General features: G+C 41.8%; 1 protein-coding gene across 16 annotated transcripts in view; it reads left to right on the top strand.

The window, feature by feature from the left end:
• SORBS1 (sorbin and SH3 domain containing 1) overlaps nt 1–18103 on the top strand; it is a 78051-nt gene that overhangs the window by 43549 nt on the left and 16399 nt on the right. For 9 of the 16 annotated variants that reach the window (XM_032694246.1, XM_032694247.1, XM_032694248.1 and 6 more), the window contains 9 exons: nt 1094–1177; nt 4088–4153; nt 4718–4819; nt 6158–6207; nt 9092–9267; nt 13099–13184; nt 14737–14904; nt 16345–16391; nt 17910–18024. In XM_032694246.1, the coding sequence (XP_032550137.1) occupies nt 1094–1177; nt 4088–4153; nt 4718–4819; nt 6158–6207; nt 9092–9267; nt 13099–13184; nt 14737–14904; nt 16345–16391; nt 17910–18024 (894 nt within the window). Of the gene's footprint in view, nt 1–1093; nt 1178–4087; nt 4154–4717; nt 4820–6157; nt 6208–9091; nt 9268–10848; nt 12364–13098; nt 13185–14736; nt 14905–16344; nt 16392–17909; nt 18025–18103 lie in introns of all 16 variants that reach the window. The other 7 variants (XM_032694258.1, XM_032694259.1, XM_032694253.1 and 4 more) reach the window with 3 other exon arrangements.

Raw genomic sequence — 18103 nt, 5'->3', positions numbered from 1 at the left:
CTGAGCTCTTGTCCCAGAGCCTTTTTTGTGATGCTAATGGCTGTGTCAGAGTGTGGGACATCTAAGTCCAGCACTGTTGTCAGCTGCCTCAGTAACACCATCACAGAACAATTTCCATGAGACACACGGTGCATCTGTGTGGCTCATTGCTGGTTGTGATGGAGTACTTGGGATCACACTAGAAAATCAGACATAATGTGTTTATATTTTTAATGCACCGAGATCCATTATGTCTAAGGCTAGATGTACTGAAATGCAGGAATTAGCTAGATATCTTTTGGGGAGTGGCATTTCATAAGCCTCAGCAATGGACTTTTATTCTCTTACCTTACTAGTAGTGTTTTTAAACAGCTACAACTGTTTCAACTTTTTTTGTTTCATTAAAACAGATGGTATGAACGAAAGGGAATTTCCTTTTCAGCTGTACTGTTTTCTGTCTTGTCTGGTTTTCCTTCACTGTAATTTTGTCTGATACTTTAACATTTATTTGTGAGGAAACATGTAATATTGTCGCTCTATCCATCCCTTCAGAGATCTTTCAGGATGCGCTCTCTCTGACTTATGTCTCATTTGATTTAGAAAACCACCTTCCACTCTGTTTGCAGTGTACAGAACAGGGTTTCTCACATATTCATGTGCTGTTAAAGATGCAGTATCTGATTCAGGTCTCACGGAATCTCTCTTTTTTTAATCAAACAACAATTTAAAAAAAAAAATTAAAGTACATGCAGCTTTGGACTTGATGAAAGTGTCTGACAGTAGGACTCCTTGACCCCCAGCTCTTCCACTGAGCCTTCCTGTGACTCTGGGCAAGCTGCATAATCTCTCTCTGTGTGGGTCTCCTGATCTGTAAAATGCAATTCATTCATATTCATGTTGCTCACAATGATGCTATTAGGCTTAACTGATGTTTGCAAAGAAATTCATGCCCTTTATGAGAGAGGTGCTATAGAAATGCCAAATTATAAGGCTAAATATCTACATTTCAGAATGGAAACCATAGGATCTGCATCTCTAACAGTCCCTTTCTGTGTATTCTTTGCATAATGTTATCCTTCTCTCTCTTCCATTCCCCTATCACCAACTCCTTTAGACTCGGGATATAAGCCCAGAAGAGATAGATTTAAAGAATGAACCTTGGTATAAATTCTTTTCGGAATTGGAGTTTGGGAAACCGGTAAGTTTGATAGTTGCAATGACCAATGAAGTCAACCTGACTTTTTTTTTTTTTTTAATGATTGTCACATCTCTTTGCTAGGCCCTAAACCCGAAACAGCTGTCTTACTCATATAAAGATGTGATTGTACGTAACATCATCCTGGTACTAATGTAAAGCAGCTGTTCTGTGGCCACTTTTAGGATTTTGAGGCCATTTGCAAACATTTCCCACCTTCCAGCACCATGTATCAACAAGGCAATGTTTTTTCACACACCATAGTTCAAACTGCATTTTTGTTGTTAATGTTAGAAATAATATCCTATTCTCATTTTTCAAAGCCTCTGTTCTCCCTCTGCCTAACAAGATCTAGGATAGCTGAGAGGTAGCTTTAAGTCAAGGAAAATCATTTATTCCTTAATCTGGCTTGTAAACTGTAAGTCAGTAATTTCCAGCTATCCATAAACAGATCACAACACTTTTTCCTGATCATTTCCCTATGCATGTAGCTGCCCATTGCCTAAATAGAGGGCATCAGCTTGTGTTGAATAGCCCTTGCCATTCCCTGAAACCAAAGGAGTCTGAGAACAGTGTGCTTTCTTTTCAAATGGACCTGTGTTGCTCGTGTGGAGAGAGGGGGAAAAAAAGCGCCTTGATTTCCCCTCTGGAAAAGGATGAAGCAAAGCTTAATTATTCAGTGGGACAAAGGACATTTTGATGGAGGGAACACATCAGTGGTCATGGCTACTGCAAAAAATACGACTTTAAAGCATTTTATGACCTGGTTCTTACTGATTAAACACTATTAAGTTCGTTACTAAATACTGTTTAATAAGCTACTCTTACTGCACCAGGGGGTCAATATCAGCCTCTCACATGTATTGGAGCATAGTGGTTGGTTGTTGCTTCTCCTTCCTCCTTGAGGTCAGTTGTCAAACTCCCATACACTCTGTTTTTGAGTGCTGCTGAGATTTCCCTGCATGTACAACAAAACAGAAATATGTTTTAAGGTTCAGTACTGTCTTCAGAGGCAACTGCACATGAACACCAGAGAGCAGGTTTTCTTTAAATCTAGTCTTTGTTCTGACAAAAGTGTCAAAGTTCCTCTGCACAGAATGTAGCTGCCTGGATTTGAGTGCTCACTCCAATCATGTCATAGAAATATAGTGTAATTTTTGCTGAGAAGCAAACATGTACAGTGGTTGGGTAGTCCATTCTTTCACAGAAAACTATATTTTTTAGCTATGGACCTTCCATCCTAAGGTAAAGGAGGAGCTACAGCAGTGCTGGAGATGAGACCCCCTAATTTTTAGGCAGTAGAAGTCAGATAAATCTCACCTCACTGAGGCTTTTAAGTGTTGTCAGTATAAGGATTTAACCCTTTAAAAGTTGTCATGGTTTAAGATTTCCACAGTGAGAAGAAACCCACTTATCTTTGCTTACGTAATTAATAGCTATATGCTTTTGCAATGAGTGGAGGTTTGTCATCTCTATGGTCCTTTGACTTAGCATGAGTTAATTGAAAATGTGTCAAAGAAAGGAGAGCATTTGTGCCCTTGGTCTTTTCTAGGTGTGGGGGTATACCTGTTCCTTAGAAGTGTGGATTTGTTCTTTTAGTCAACCAGCCTTGGCCTTATTTCTCAGGCTACACCAGCAATCCGTCTTGTGTTCAGCAGAGCATCTGTTCTAGTGACAGGTTCTCTGCCTTGCTCAAGGCACTGTTGTTAAGTGCTGCTTGCTTACAACTTGCCTTGAAATGATATCCCATGCCAACTTGCTCCAGCTCCACAGCCGTGCAGCCATGCTCCCCAAGAACTATGCCAGCTCCTGAATGTCGTACTCTGTAAATAGTTTTTCGGCATTAGGCACTTGAATTCAGGATGCCATCTCAGACCTTTATAGCTAGCAAAGGCCTCTCTGAGCTTCATTATCACAGCCAAAAGAGCATGCTTTTTGTAGCTTTGCTCACTCCAGTCATGGGAGGGCCAGATTTTTGTGACCAGCTAGTGGCTAAGCCTCTCAGCTGAGAGTTTCAACTGATATTCACTAGTATCTGGGCTTTTCAAAGATTTTTTCACAAAATAAGAACAAAGTCTCTTTGAGCATATCAGTGAGAGGTGCATATCTGGTGAAATGAGGATGCTATCTTGGCATTATTTGGATAGGAGTGTCAAGACAAAGGTCTTTCACTTTGAATAATCCTACCTGATATTTGCATGGGCATTCAAATAGGAAAATCCTATTTTGAAATTGGCACCTTCACCTGTAGGATGAATTTTAAATAACTAGTTCCCAAACTTTCATGTGTGCCACTCTCTCCACCAAAAATCACCACAAACAAACCCCCAAACCAGTGAAATACAGAATAACAAATCTGCATTCTCATTGCCCCACAATGCCACCACTGGAAAATCAGCCATTTGTTCACATGGTATGTATTCATAGTCTGACGCAGGTGGGAAAGATTTTCCCTTTTCTTTATCAAAGGCCCTTGTATTATCCTTTCCTTTTGAAAGAAGAATGAGCAAACCAAATGCTTTTTATGACTATGTGTTTTTTTCCCCATTTTGTTTTGGTTTTTGTTAAGAATGCTTTAACGAACAGCTGTGGGCTCCCTCTGAGAGTCCAAAAATCTGTAGAGCACCCTGCAAAAATAAAAATTTCCTCCCATACTACTGAAAACAGCCCCTCCCAGACTGCATGTATGTTCCCTTTTGCCCCCCATGATTTCTTGGTATTTGTGCTATAGCAGATTTATCCGTCTTTCTCTCTCTCTTTCTCTGTTGTGGTTTGTTGTTTTTTTTAATTTCTTTTCAGTGTTGATGCAAATCCCCTATTGTATTCCCCCTCTGTTCTAATCCAGTTTCCATATTCTCTGTGATGTCTTTCCTTATCTTCATTTCCTCATTTCCTTCCTCTGCTTTCCATCAGCCTCCAAAAAAGATTTGGGATTATACTCCTGGAGATTGCTCTATCCTTACTAGAGAGGATAGAAAGGTAATTGTGTCTCATGCACTACAGCATCCAGTGCGTATGTATGTATGTATGTGATTTTTTGTTTGGGTTTTTTTTTTTTGTAACATTGCTTGGGTTTTGTGTGCTTGTGAGTGATTTTTTTTTAATTGGGCTTGAGCTCATTAGCCTAACAATTAAGTAGCTAGTAAATTGATTTAATAAACAATTCTTAAATCATAATCAGCTGTAATTTAGAGTGGTGGTTTTGCTATCTTGACTTGCAATGATAATTATACTAACAGCATAATGCATATTGTTACAGTATCTTTTTCTTTTCTTACAGGTGGGTTTTATAACTTTATGGTTTGTAGAAATAGATTCTAGCAGGCCTGTGCATCTCTTAATGTGAATATTAAGTGCTTAAAACTATTTCCTCTGTAATGATTGAAACATGATTAATTGCTAGTGAATTTCTGTGTATTGTTCATACCACCTTCATCTTTTTTCAATTAAAAAGGCTCGCTTTTTTTTTCAAAATTAACATTCCTTTGGTTTCCCCTAACCCTAAGCATTATTTTCCCATTCTTCTTCTCCTTCTTTAACCAGACTGATCTAGAAAAAGACCTCTACCTCTACCAGACTGAGTTAGAGGCAGATTTAGAAAAAATGGAGAAGCTTTATAAAGCGCCACATAAAAAGCCACAGAAGGTATTTCCTATTCTTTTCATGCTGCCAATCCCTGTTTCCAAACTCTCTGCTCTAATCTATTCACTGCTGGATGATTATTAAATGAGGTTGGGATAAATAATGGCTCTGACCGTTCTGACTGCATGGCTTGCTGTGTCGCTGTCAGAAATAATAGAACATGATGCTGAGAATCCGGCTTGAAATCCATTTCAGATACAGTGATTTCCTCTCTCCCCCATTTGCTTTCAGCTGCCCCCCACCCCCATCTCAGTCCCCCTTTCGGGTTTAGAGTTCAGTGTCTGCAAAAAAACCCTCTCTATTTTTCACATGAATAGGCAGCAGCAATCAGCTTAAAATTCTTGGTTGGCGTGTCACGTCATCATCTCGTGCCTTTCAAGCGTGTTGCCATCTACCCTCCCTTCATACAAGCCCTGCTCTGTGCTAGGAGCTCACGCCTACCCAAGATTTTGGATATTCCCAAGAGATTTTACACAATTTTCCTTACACTGCACCTTGTCGTGGCCTTCTAGGGCAGGTCAGTTGCTGCTGCTGCTTCGAGGGTCTGCAGGACTCGAACCATGAAATGATAGATTAATTGGTAACACGCCATTTTTTCTATTTTTTTTCTGTTGTTGATTTTTTTTTTGAAGCTGCGGCATTTCACCAGGACTTGAAAAAGCTGCTTTTTCAAACCCAAGATTTGCTTTTTCTTCTTACATGGGAATCCTCACATATATGAGGGGACACCAGATAGAGCATTTCTGCTAAAATTGTCTTCAATTTTTAAATAATGTGCCTAGGAAGTGTTAGATGGATTTAAAGCAAGCGGATAAGAACTGGCTTTTGCTATTGAACCTGTGCAGCTGGCATTGCTTCTCTTAAGTAAGGAAACTGAACTGAAATGTTGCTTTTCTTATTAGAGCTTTGATATTTTTTTGAACGCTGAGGAATGTACTGTGCTGCAGAAATGTAATATACCTTTAAAGCAAAGGCGGGCAGTGACCGGCTGGGGGAAAAGCTTGGGGAAATAATTATGAGCATGTGTCTCCTGGTCATGGCCCAGCTGGTTATCTCTTCTTGCTTTTGGCTTTATTCACAATGACTCATTTGCAGACAAAAGAATAGGCACTGCGAAAAGGCATCGGCTGTGCTAAAAACCTGTCACTGCCCTGAAGGAACTCAGAAATCGTTGCTTTTCTGCAAAGACACTGACAGCTTAAACTGCATTTTAGACTTAAACCCCAGTGTCTCCTATAGGCTAATATTCAAGCAATAGATGGAAAATTACTTAAGCAAGCCTTTTTCTTTCTTCTCACATGTAAGTGCGTATCAATGACTCCTTTGTTTGGACTTTTGCAGAATACGGCAGGTGTTACTCCTCTGGAAACTTCCACAGACCATTCTTCCTAGTAAGTTTTTCAGTTGCTTTTTGATGTCTATTTTGCAGTCTGAGGTCATGTAGGACAGGGTTTTGTGAACTGGAAATGGGTTGGCTTTATTTTTGGGGGATGGATATAAGCAAGTGCGTGTACCTTAAGAATTATATGTGTGCTTTAGATGAGTCCAGGTACAATATCTGCTCTTTGATCTTGAATGAATTTTGAAGCAATTACGTGAGAGATTGGATTGTCTAGACAAGATTTGCTGATTGTGCCAGGCAGTGGCTTAAAAAAAACCCCAAGAGACCTTTAACTTCATCTTGATGAAGTTTGCAAATCGACTGTATCTTCATGCAAGTAACATTATTGTGTGGAATAAACAAAAATTGTTTGTTACACATGTATGATAGATTGGCGCCTGCTAGGTATTCCCTGTTATGTGCACCAGATCAAAAGGATGCTGTTGATGGAAGGCAATAATTTTCCAATCTACAGAAAGGGAACAGTGGTAGGAGTAACAATATTTCTTAAAGATCTAACATGGCACTGATTTTTCAGAGGAATATATAATAAGCAGTATATTCTGTCTAAATGAGTTGGTTTTTCTTAAAAGAAGAACACATGACAAAAAAAAAAACAGAGGAAGATGCTGAGCTGTGCTGAGTTACTTGAGTCGTACTGAGTTATTTGAGCCATGGAGCCAACTCCTACTGTGAGCCTGCTGCTCCTTGTAATTGGACTGAATACTTAATATTGTCCATAGGCACAGTGATCCCCTCTATGAGGATGGTTTGTTAAAAAAGGCAAATTCTTCTCCAGATACCCATTAATACCATGTGTGTTCATAGCCCCCCTGGGGGCCTTAGAGGTCTCCTGTGCTTCTTTCAACTCAATTCCCTTCTGTCTGGGTTCATTCTGCTGGGAAACACACACTGCTGCATCTTGTTGATTGCTCTTATGACTCTTTGTTTTGGTAGGAAGAGAGCAATAAAATAAATGGACAAATCAGAGATTAGCATAAATAGCTTATTTTTACCCAGGACTGATAAGGTTTCTGCCCATGGCAGCACTGTTTCTGCCACCCAAAACATTCAGGAGTGCCAGTGTCTGATCCAGTGGAGAGGAAGCAACCTGAGTATGCTGGGAATGGGACACAATAGCGAGGCCCAGTGGAGTTGCACACTCTTTCCTGTCCTGCTTTTAGAGAGCAGGGAGAAAAGATCGCTGGAGTTTATCGTCTTATTTTTGGAGTGTTGCACTTCTCTCCATTCACCCAATCCTGATCTTGCAGATTGCTTTGGCCCTACTACAGTACTGCTTGCTGGCCTTATTAATAAGGGAGCAGCTGGTAAAGGGATTCTTTGAAATGCCTCCTCTCTCTCCCACAGGTGTATGCTGAAAGAGGATTGTTTTAACCCTTTGTTTTTTAACAACTAGGCTAACAACTTACCTCATGGCAGTCATTATTCCCTGCAGCATCTGGCAGGACTTCCTCAGGTACCTGACAAAGAGAAGCACTGGGATAACCCTTATAGGAAACAACAGCTTTGTAGCAGTGGGCCTGTTTGAGCATTGTTTAGGTTGAAAAAGTTACAGTATTCCCTTCCCCTTTTGTGGTGCTTTTCATGAGCTTTTACTCCAGAAAGTAATTTGACTGCATATGACCTGGTTTTCCTTGTCTGGAAACTAAAATCATCTTTGTGATCCAGACATTGTGTAATTTCACCTCCACAGCCAGTCCTCTGATGTGTTTGAAAGCTTTCTCTTTGCCCCAGAAGTACATTGTCTGTCCAAAATAAACAGATGCATGTACAAATTTATCCACAACAAGCAGGCATAACCACAAGCATTTCCACATTCACATTTGAATCACTCTTGGATATCAGGATGTCAAATATTTCTATTAATTGGCAAATCTGTATATTTTTATTTTTTCAAACTTTCCAGCAGTCATGCTTTGGCCCCAGAATAGCTTTGTGTGAGACTCAGTCTTATTCAGGTTGAGCACAAGAACTGGTATCAGATGAGCTTAACTTTTAGGAAAACATAGTCTGCCTGATTGCTCAGTAAGTTTTTACACCTGAAAGGTCATTTATACCATGGCATTATTGGTTAATCTTTTAGAGAGAAAACAGTGAAATCTAGAAATCAGATGTGGGAGCGTACTTGTGTCGGTGCATGACTAGAAAAGGGGTTTGAAATAAATTTCCAGTCTTTAAAAGCCTCTTAAATTAAAATTGTACTCATTTTAACAGCATTCTGTTTATATATCTGCATGGTAGACCTAGAGTCCAGGGTTTTTTATTCCCTGTAGCAGAAACCTGAGACAAAGCTGAGCAGAACTCTGCACATCTGGGAATTTCTTTGGCAATTAAAACAGTAGTGTCTATAGCCTTGTACTATTGCTTCTCTGCATGGTTCCTCACTAATGGGCTTCAGAAGTTGCTCTGGGAGTCTTGAACTGTAGTGTTGACTGGGAGGCTGAACTGGTTGAGGTGAACTGGTTGAGCTGTACTTTATAAGCAAGAGACAGACATGGCTAGTGTTTAAGGAGAGGGAACTGAGAGCTAGAAGGTATTTGTGCTACTTCTAGCTAACCGATGAATTTCTTTGTGTCTGCAAAGAAACCGTGCATCTGCTCTGACTGTTGACTCATCTGTAAGATAGAGGAGTGCCTTCCTGTCACTGGTTTTCAGGTGGAGCCTGGACCTGCTCCACCTCAACTCAGGTGGAGAATGCTTCGTAGTGCCAAACCTAGAACATCACAGTGTATTCATAATCTCTTCATTCAGCACCAGTTCTTCATATACAATCTATTCTGGGTTCAAAAGTGTGGTTTTCCCTTACTTTACATAGAGCTCTCAGCAAACAGAACTGACCCCCTGGTGTCCCTCCCCTTTTTTGTGTATTCCAGCTCCACCTATTCACCCAACTACAATGCAGTGAAGAGGGAGTCGGAGCAAGCTCTGGGAGACCCTGCTGCCTTGGAGAATGAAAGGCAGATTTATAAGAGTGTACTGGAAGGTGGAGATATCCCATTCCAGGGACTGAGTGGTCTCAAGCGACCTTCAAGCTCTGCTTCCACAAAAGGTAGGTGGTCAGGGCACTAACGTCTTCTGCATTCTGCACAGTGTCAAAAGCCAGGTGATATGGGGCAAACTGCTGCAAGGTTTAGAGTCCTATTCAAGCCAGTTGAGATTTTTGCTGTCCTTCCTCCTTGCCATCCTCTGTGTTCCCACCCTTTTTTCTCTCAGACCACGCTGGCCAATATTTTTCATGATGCCTTTAACTGATCCAGGTTCCTCTTCCCAAGAGAGACCAGCTCCCTCCATCCAGCACCTCAGCCACACCCCAAACCCTCATGTTCTTCCTCGAGGTAGCTTAGGCTGGCCTTGTAATCCATTTGCTCCCACTGCCTTGCCATGCTAGAGCCCTTACTTGCCTTTTCTGTTCTTCCCGCTGCAGTATCTCAGCAGGCCACACCAGTCTGCTGGCCTGGCTACCCTGGTGTAGCTGGTGCCATGTGCTCCACAGCCTCCTGCCTGCCAGGGATGTACAGAGAATGCATGGGTCACTGAACCAGCAATTGCTGGCTGAACCAGCCAGCTCTGGGACTGTGAGCCAGAAGAGATCTATCTCCTCCCCTTTCCTCCCCCCATCACAGACTCTCTAGAAGAGAAGGACAAGGAAGAGCCTGACTCCCATCAGGGAGTTGTACTGGGGAATGTGTCTCTGAGCCAACTTCAACCTAAAAATGGCTTGAGATGGGGAGAGGACTGGAGAAGGAATGTGTTGGGTTTCTGAACTGCTCTCCCTAAAAATAGTACATCACACCAAAAAGGTCTCTCTATCTCCATCTTCCAGCTGTTTTTCAGCATTTTGTCAAGCCTGTAGGGCAGGGAGTCAAACTGGATCCGAACAAAAAAAATCTGTTCAGTTATTTTTCTCCAAACTGCAATTGAACCTGAATCATTATTTTGACATTTGAATTCGAACTCAAATTGGAAACAGACCTAAAAGCTGCAGTCTAAGCTAAAACCAGGCTGCATCCTTCTTAAAAAAAAATAATGTCCTGATCTGACTTTTGAATTTTAAAGCAAACATGGTCAGCCACATTGTCTGAAGGACACTCAGCTTATTCCTAGTATGGGGAATCTCTAAGCAGGCATCTCTTGGGCAAGGTCAGCTGATGTGGTGTGCTTGTGCTGGCACAGTCAGCCACTGATTGTTTTCTCCCTCCCAAGGAATAAACTGTTTGGCAAACACTGTGGTGAGACCATAGTAGGTGTGATTACAGGCTTGGTATAAAACCATTTTTGTGATGTTAGTGCCTCTGCATTCTTGCTGACACCCTGATCCTGCCCAGAGTTCAGTTCCCTTTTCCATGGTGCCACAGCTTCCTTGGAAGCTTAGCACTTTTTAGGAGGGTACCTTCAAAGTGCTCCAGATCTGCTTCTGGCCAAGCCTCTCATTTTAGAGACATTAGCAGCACTTCACCCACTCCTGTAAGCGCAGCTTGTTTTGCAGTTTCTTCCTGCTTTTCTTTGTTTTGGAATTTTGTTTCTTTAAAGTGCATTTTATGACATCCAAGCATGTTCTTTCTCCTTTCTCAATAGCTTTCTAGCACTTAAGCTAACAGGTTGTATTTATTTTATTCTGCATGCTTACCAGTGGATCGTAAAGGTGGGAATGCTCATATGACTGCACCCTCTTCAGTTAATAGCCGAACCTTTAACGCTAGTCATACCGGTATGTTAGGTCACGCATGTAAACATAAGAAGCCCTTATCAGCTGCAAAAGCCTGCATTACTGAAATCCTCCCTTCTAAATTCAAACCCAAACTAGCAGCTCCAGCTGCTCTTGTGCAGGACAAGACGGGTATCTTGCTGTCTCACGAGAAAGCTCAAAGCTGCGAAAACCTTCGTAGCTCCATTGCCTTGTTTGATAATAAAAAGGCTTTCATGGTAGATATAGGGGAAAGCATAGAAAACATCTTTATGAAGTCAAAGCAAGAGTATGCCATCAAATCTGGCAGTACCATGAGCCTGCAGGAGTATGGCACCAACTCTAGGAAAGGCTGCCTGTTCCCTGCCTCCAGAAAAAGTGGGATGGAGTTTACAACGCTCTATAAAGACATGCACCAGATCAACCGTTCCAGGATCCATTTGGACACAGTCTCCTCCTGCAGCGTGAAGGATATTGCATCTCAGTTTGAGAATGAAGCAAAGGACAAGATGGAGCACAGCCTTAGTCGAGAGGATTCAGAGCAGATCCCCAAAGACACTGTTTCCTCCCGTATCAGTGCCTTCGAGCAGCTGATCCAGAGATCCCGATCAATGCCCTCACTTGACTTTTCTGCTGGACAAAACAAATCCACCACTTCTCTTCAGTCTAAAATTTGTCTGAGTGCTGCATATTCTGCAGAGATTCTTCTGGATTTGTCAAAAGCACACCAAGAAGAGAAGGATGCTGCCTGCTTGGCTGACAAATCCTCCCACTCCTGCAGCAACGTGGAGGACACGGCTTCAGATGTCAGTGACGCCATCCCTATGGACACACTTTCAGCTTGCACAGACGAGATAGATCTTCTCTCAAATGCCTCCAATGACAGTGGCAGCAGCAGCAGCAACCTCAATGGGCCTCAGAAGCATAAAATCAACAGATGCAAAGGCCCATGCCCAGCTTCCTACACCAGGTTCACTACCATCCGAAGGCATGAACAGCAGCAAGCCTCTAGGAACCCTGATTCCAAAGGGGAAGTCTATGGGGACAGGCACATGCTCCCCAGAAATGTCTACCTAATGAGCCCGCTTCCATTTCGATTGAAAAAGCCCTTCCAACACAAATCCTGCAGAACTCCACCCCCAGACTGCCTGGCAAGCCTGGCAGTGCCCAGCCCTGAGAACCCAGATGACCCCATACAGCTGCAGGGGAATGTAGGAAACAAGAGTCACCACTCCCAGCACCAGCTGTTCTCCAGAAGCAGGCCTCTTGCCCCCAGGCGCCTGTCTTCCTTTGACATTGTGGAAAGGCTTGGCTACTTCCCCACCATGGGACCTAGCCGAGATAGCTTCATGGGCCGGGCTGACACTCCTGACTCCTTAAACAATGGGAACCCTGTTCCATATGCTCTCAGCCTGGACACAAACAACAACCCGCAAAGTGAACTTGGGACGTACCTAGGAGGTGGTTTTTGTGTTCTTTACCAGTTTCTCTTCATCTGTCTTCTTGCTTCCTTTCTCCTCCCCTTTTCTTCCACAACCCTTGCATTTTTACTCCTCACCTTTGCATCCCCTGATTCTTTTTTTTTTTTCCCCTAGTGTGTCTAACGTCCTTTGCGTGTCTTGCTCAGCATTTTTGTTCAGGACTTGTTAACAGCTGCACTTCTGAGAAACGATTTCCGCTGCCTTTCTAATCACATCAGGTTCAGTTTATCTCTCAAGCAGCTCTGGGGATGCAAGAATCTCAACATATGAGATGTTTCTTATCCTGTATCATTTACACACATGGGAATTATAAAGCAAACCCAGATGATTTGCTTTAAAGGAGTAGTTTCTCAAGGTCTAGTTGTGTGTGTGCGTGTGTGTGTGTGTGTATTAAACTTTTCTGAACAGTAAAATGCCAAATCATTCTTTGATGGCAGTGAATCTTTTCTTTACAAAGTCCTTCTATGTCTTTACACTTTCCTGTACCGTTATTTTCTCCCTATTTTTGGATCTTTGTTCACATGTACAGCCCAAAAGGGAAAAAAATGAAAATGGATAAATTATCAACATCTGATTGGCAATTTAGTCAATGGCAATTGAGAATCCTTACTGTTATAATGGAAACAAATTGTTTAAAAATATCTATTTTTTTCCTTTCTGGTTATGCTAGATAAATCCATCTGTATTTTAACTTCCTTATGTTGTTTTGAAGTAGATTCAGAATCACCAAGGCATTTTGCACCAGTTGATTACATGGAAACTCCAGAAGAAATTATCCGCAGGCGGCATGATGACAAAGAGGTAATGCTCTCCTTTATGGCCTAATAACAGTTGTAGGAGCCCCACACAGAAGAAACATAGCATTCAGCCTTATGTAGGGACAGCTTGTATGTCCATGACACTGTACTGGAAAATAGAGCACCAAGCAGGAACTAGAATGTTTTAATTTCAATGCTATCTCTCCCACTGATTTGATGTATAATGTGTATGGTTCAGTTTAGCTTTTGTTTCAAATTAACCTGAAAGTTCTTATCAGTTGCACTAAATTATATATAGGGGCCTTAAATAATAAAGGTTGGAAATGTATGTGAGATGTGGTCCAACACCCCAGTACTCTCAGATAAAGATGGTTAATCTGTTGTTGTTCTTCATGCAAGCCACTTGAGTTGGTATTGATCAAACTGGTGAAAAACAGTATTTTTCCTGTGGGGGTCCTCAGGTTTTGAACAGCGAATGTAAGACATTTTAAGCTATCAGAAAGTGGGAAGTTTTCCTCCAGTGCAAAATGGAATTCTTTATGGTGCCTGAAGTTGTACCAGTCCTTTTTGAACTGTCTGAGCAACACTGGGACAAGCCAAAATAATGGAAAAGCCACATAGACTTTTCAGCACTGACTGATTCAAGCTGACTTAAAGAAGTTATAAAGTGATTGCTTTCCAGGAAGCTGGAATTAATTTCCCCTGCCTAGGGGAGGGGGAAAAAAAAGGTTTATTTTTCATGTTAACTTTCTGAGTTCAAATAATGTTTATCTATGCTTTGAGATACGGTAAAACCTGCTCTTAATTCCTGTGTGAAAAATGTATTTTTGCTGTCTTCTCCTGTGAAATAGTTAGTAATCCCCCAACTTCCAAAATCCAGCATGAGAACTTGTATAAGACCAGAACTCTGCATTCAGTAAGGCCTGCTGGCTTTAAATGAGTTAGCACAGAGCGGAACTCTTTAGCCTACAGTCAGCCCCAAAAGGTGGGAGAATCCCTCTGCCCAGGTACTCAAGAATGCACATTTCCATTAGTGTGCTGGAGACTGAAGAAGTCCCAAATAATTCTTTGGGGTTTATTTACTTTGTTTTACCAAGTGTGTTACACGAGCCGAAAGGAAGTGTGGGAGAGAACCTGAATGTGGTTACACACTCTCCCAAGCTCCTTGCAAGGCTCAGGGGAGTTCAGTGCCTCATAACTTACTGGTGGGGCTGATTCAGGTCTCTTGAAAGTCAATGAGAGAAAATCCTTGTTGGTTGAAGGGGGTTTGGATCAGCTCTCTGCATTATCAGCAATCTTCTTAGAAGCTCCCAGGAGCTGCACAAAACTTAGAAAAACTCATTGACTTTCATCAACTTTGGATCAGATCCTCTGTATGAGATGGATTTCAGTTATGCCATAATGATGATGTACATTCTGTCCTTGCAAAATGAAAGGGTTTTGTTAGTAGATACTTAGTAGAATCAATATTTGATACTGAACTGTAAAACCCCAGATAGTTGCAGGGACCTCAGGAATTTTAGTCACATTTATGGCAGCTTTTGAATGCCTTTAACTAGATGATTTACTGCCCATTTTATGCAATTTTATGGCAGAAACTTTTAGAGGACCAGAGACGGCTTAAACGTGAGCAAGAAGAAGCTGATATTGCAGCTAGAAGGCACACAGGGGTTATTCCAACGCACCATCAGTTTATCACTAATGAGCGATTTGGGGACCTCCTAAATGTAGACGATACAGCAAAGAGGAAATCTGGGTCAGAGGTCTGTTTTAGTTACCTCAGTCTGCTGCTTGACCCAAAGCAATAATTGCCTCTCACAATGTTGTGCTTTAGGCCGACATTAGCTCTTCAGAGAATGTCGTTTGTTGTTTTTTTTCCACCTTCCCCTTTCCCATTCTGGCTTCATTTAGATCTGCTTTGACTCTTGTGCCTGGTAAATTAATTGATAGCTCTATACCAAGCTGCATATATTAAAGCATGCCTGCTGAGAATTGCTGGTGCACACCTGTGATGCATGCCTTTAAATATCAGCTACTTAGTGAATCAAAGGCATTCTACATCTTTTGCATCATATTGCTACATTGTCTTCTTGTCTGTGCCTTATGCTTAGAAACTTCATGTCTTGTTGATCCTGCCATGTGACATAGGAGGGTTTTTTTTAGAAACACATAGCTTTTTCTCTTGAAATATGCTTAATGTGCTTTAGAAACAATCGGAAAAAGTTTCAGCATATTTCACTGCGTATGACCTGGTTGGACTTTCTGAAAGAGACAAAGGAAGAGGTAGATGGCTTTTCCAAGAGCCCAAGGCACTTCTCCCGAAGACTGGATGCTAGTCCAGGTGTCATGGCCAAATGCCTTTTCTGCCTCACATGGACTGCTGCTGGACTCTTGGTATCAGCTCTGTTTCCCCAGAGGTGCCGCACTGCGGTGGTGGGTGGGGTGGTCACCATATGGCTGGAGTACACCTGTCTGCCCTTTATCTGATTTCACATGCTCTGGAGCCTGATGAATGCAACTACTACTTATTTTATGCTCTGTTATCAAAATGACTTTAAAATTGTCTGAATATTTTGTGGCCATTAGAAGATTAGCCAAGTAAATCAAGCCTTAAAGCCTGCGCCTGCTGTCAACATCATTTTTGTCTTTGTAGCCACTGAAGACTTTTTTTAGACATATGCTTAATTTATTTATATTTTCTCCTCACCTTTGTCTCTTTCCTACCAATTGACATGGAGTACATGGGTCATATTGCAGTATTCAACAGGGTCAGGTAATAATCAATAAGAGCCACATCAAATAATATCCTACTGGTTTTTCCCAACTAGTAAATTTTTCTTTTCCATTCAAATCTCAAGAGAAATTTGGTCCTGGAGCCCCAGTAACTTTAGTTACTGGAGCAGCTTTCATTTTTCAGGATTAGTCACATTTAAAAGTTTACTGCTGCTAAATCCATTTCCTGTAGAGCTCTTAATTAGTGCTATACCAGAAGTTGGCACTTTGTGTCCTGGTGGGAGATGTCCATCCAGCATACTTGGACCGTAATACCAGTTGCACGCAAGCTTGTAGCAGAATACCTGCATCCAAGTTTTTCCCCATGCTAATGTTAGCTATAGAAGAGTTTGGGTGCTTTTCCTCAGAAGAGGGTTGAAAACCTAGTTATTATTTTAACGTGTTGATTTTTTTTTTTTTTTGATCTCTAGATGAGACCTGCTAGAGCCAAGTTTGACTTTAAAGCACAAACGCTAAAGTGAGTACAGCTTGTTATGACTGCCTTGAGTGTTATTCCTCTGCTTTTTTCTCTAGGATGCAGCATTTATGAAGTGTCATGCAATTGGATTCATGTTTTGGAAGTGTCTTCCCAGCAGCATAAAGCAAAGGTGTCCGTAGTAAGGCAGGGAAAAGTAATATGAATGTTGCAGATTGTAGCTCCTGAAGGACCTTAAGGAAAATGTCTTATTTCTCAGTGCATATCTGTCCCACATGTTTTTTAGGGCAAACCCACATTCTTTACTGGAACAAGTGAGTGCTCCTCTGAGGGTAGGTGGAGCCACAGAAGAGCAGCATTCACTTCACTGTGCCAAGCATAGGCCAAAGGCAGAAGGGACTTAAAAAGATGCCTAGCTTTAAGTGTATAAGTGGGCCCTTGACTCAGGATTTCCCTGATTCAGGACCTGTAAGTCTGCAGTGGTCACTGCTCTCCTGGCATCTGTGGGTACATAGCGGATGTTTGTGGTGTCATTGTTGTACATCCAAGCCCTATTATGGTCCTTTGGGTGAATCACACAGCACTACTTGTTCTTTTTGGGGAACACTGCTTTGAAGAGAAAGCCTGGAAGGCCTTTTCATCTGCATAGAGCTGGAGAACCTCTCATTTTAATATTGCTAGGAGGGAAGAAAGAAGAACAGAATTCAGTGAAGGACCTGTTGTTTTTCTTCTCAGGTGCTAATGTCCTGGGAATATTTTTGTTATATGTTCTATAGGTGATGATTTGTAATGATTTACATAGCATCTCCCCAGCACTTCTAATAAAACTGAGGCAGATGTAAGGTGTAACTGTTGTGTCCCTTGAGCAGAACATACCAGGGTGCCAAACAAAAGTAAAGGAGAGCTTGTGAAAAACGTCTTAGGAAAGGCTGTGTTGTTTGTTTTCTTCTGGGGATCTAAGTAGTAGGTTTATGAGTCTAGTACAGGCTGCCCATAGTAGATGTTCTTCAAGCTGCAGACATTCCTAAATTTAGCACTGAAGACTGTAGATTAAAATTCCAATTGTTAGCCCAGTTGAGGTCAGTGGTTGCACAACCACAAGCTGGCCAGAAGTGTAATCATTGCAGGATCAACATTGGCATGTGAGGAGGTTAATCTAATCAGCAAACTAGCTCACATTAAAATCATGTGTCACTGTGGAAGGCACTTGTGACATGACTGTTTCAAAACTGTAATTGAGGGCTGTTCATCGTATCCAACATGGAAAGCAGCCAGTGTCATCTTTGGCTTAAGCTTGACCTCATTGCTGCTGTAGAGTGTGTGGTTAATAGGGCCCTCATAGGCCAGCTTTTTTTGACAGGATGCTCAAAGAGCAAGAGAGTCCCTGCACATCACAGTGGAAACAGAGTAATTCTCAACATTTAGCTTTCACTTGGGGTGGAGCACGCTGTGTATCAACAGGCTGATGCAGACCTTGGTACCTAGGGATGGCTGGACAGAAAAGGAACACATCTGTTCTCCTCCAGTGAAGTTCTGATGGAGTGTTTGTGTTGTTAACAGGGAACTTCCTCTGCAAAAAGGAGATATTGTTTACATTTACAAGCAAATTGACCAGAACTGGTTCGAAGGTGAACACCATGGCAGAGTTGGCATCTTCCCACGATCATACATAGAGGTAGCTGCTTTCCTTGCAGGTGTTCTCTTTGTCCACTCCCTTTCTGCCACTGACCAGTTTATGGGCTTTTCATATGAGA

The sequence above is a fragment of the Chiroxiphia lanceolata genome, chromosome 8, assembly GCF_009829145.1.
Source record: "Chiroxiphia lanceolata isolate bChiLan1 chromosome 8, bChiLan1.pri, whole genome shotgun sequence".
Lineage (NCBI taxonomy): Eukaryota > Metazoa > Chordata > Aves > Passeriformes > Pipridae > Chiroxiphia > Chiroxiphia lanceolata.
Note: the sequence above shows the minus strand (reverse complement) of the source record. Positions and strands in the feature narration are given on the sequence as shown.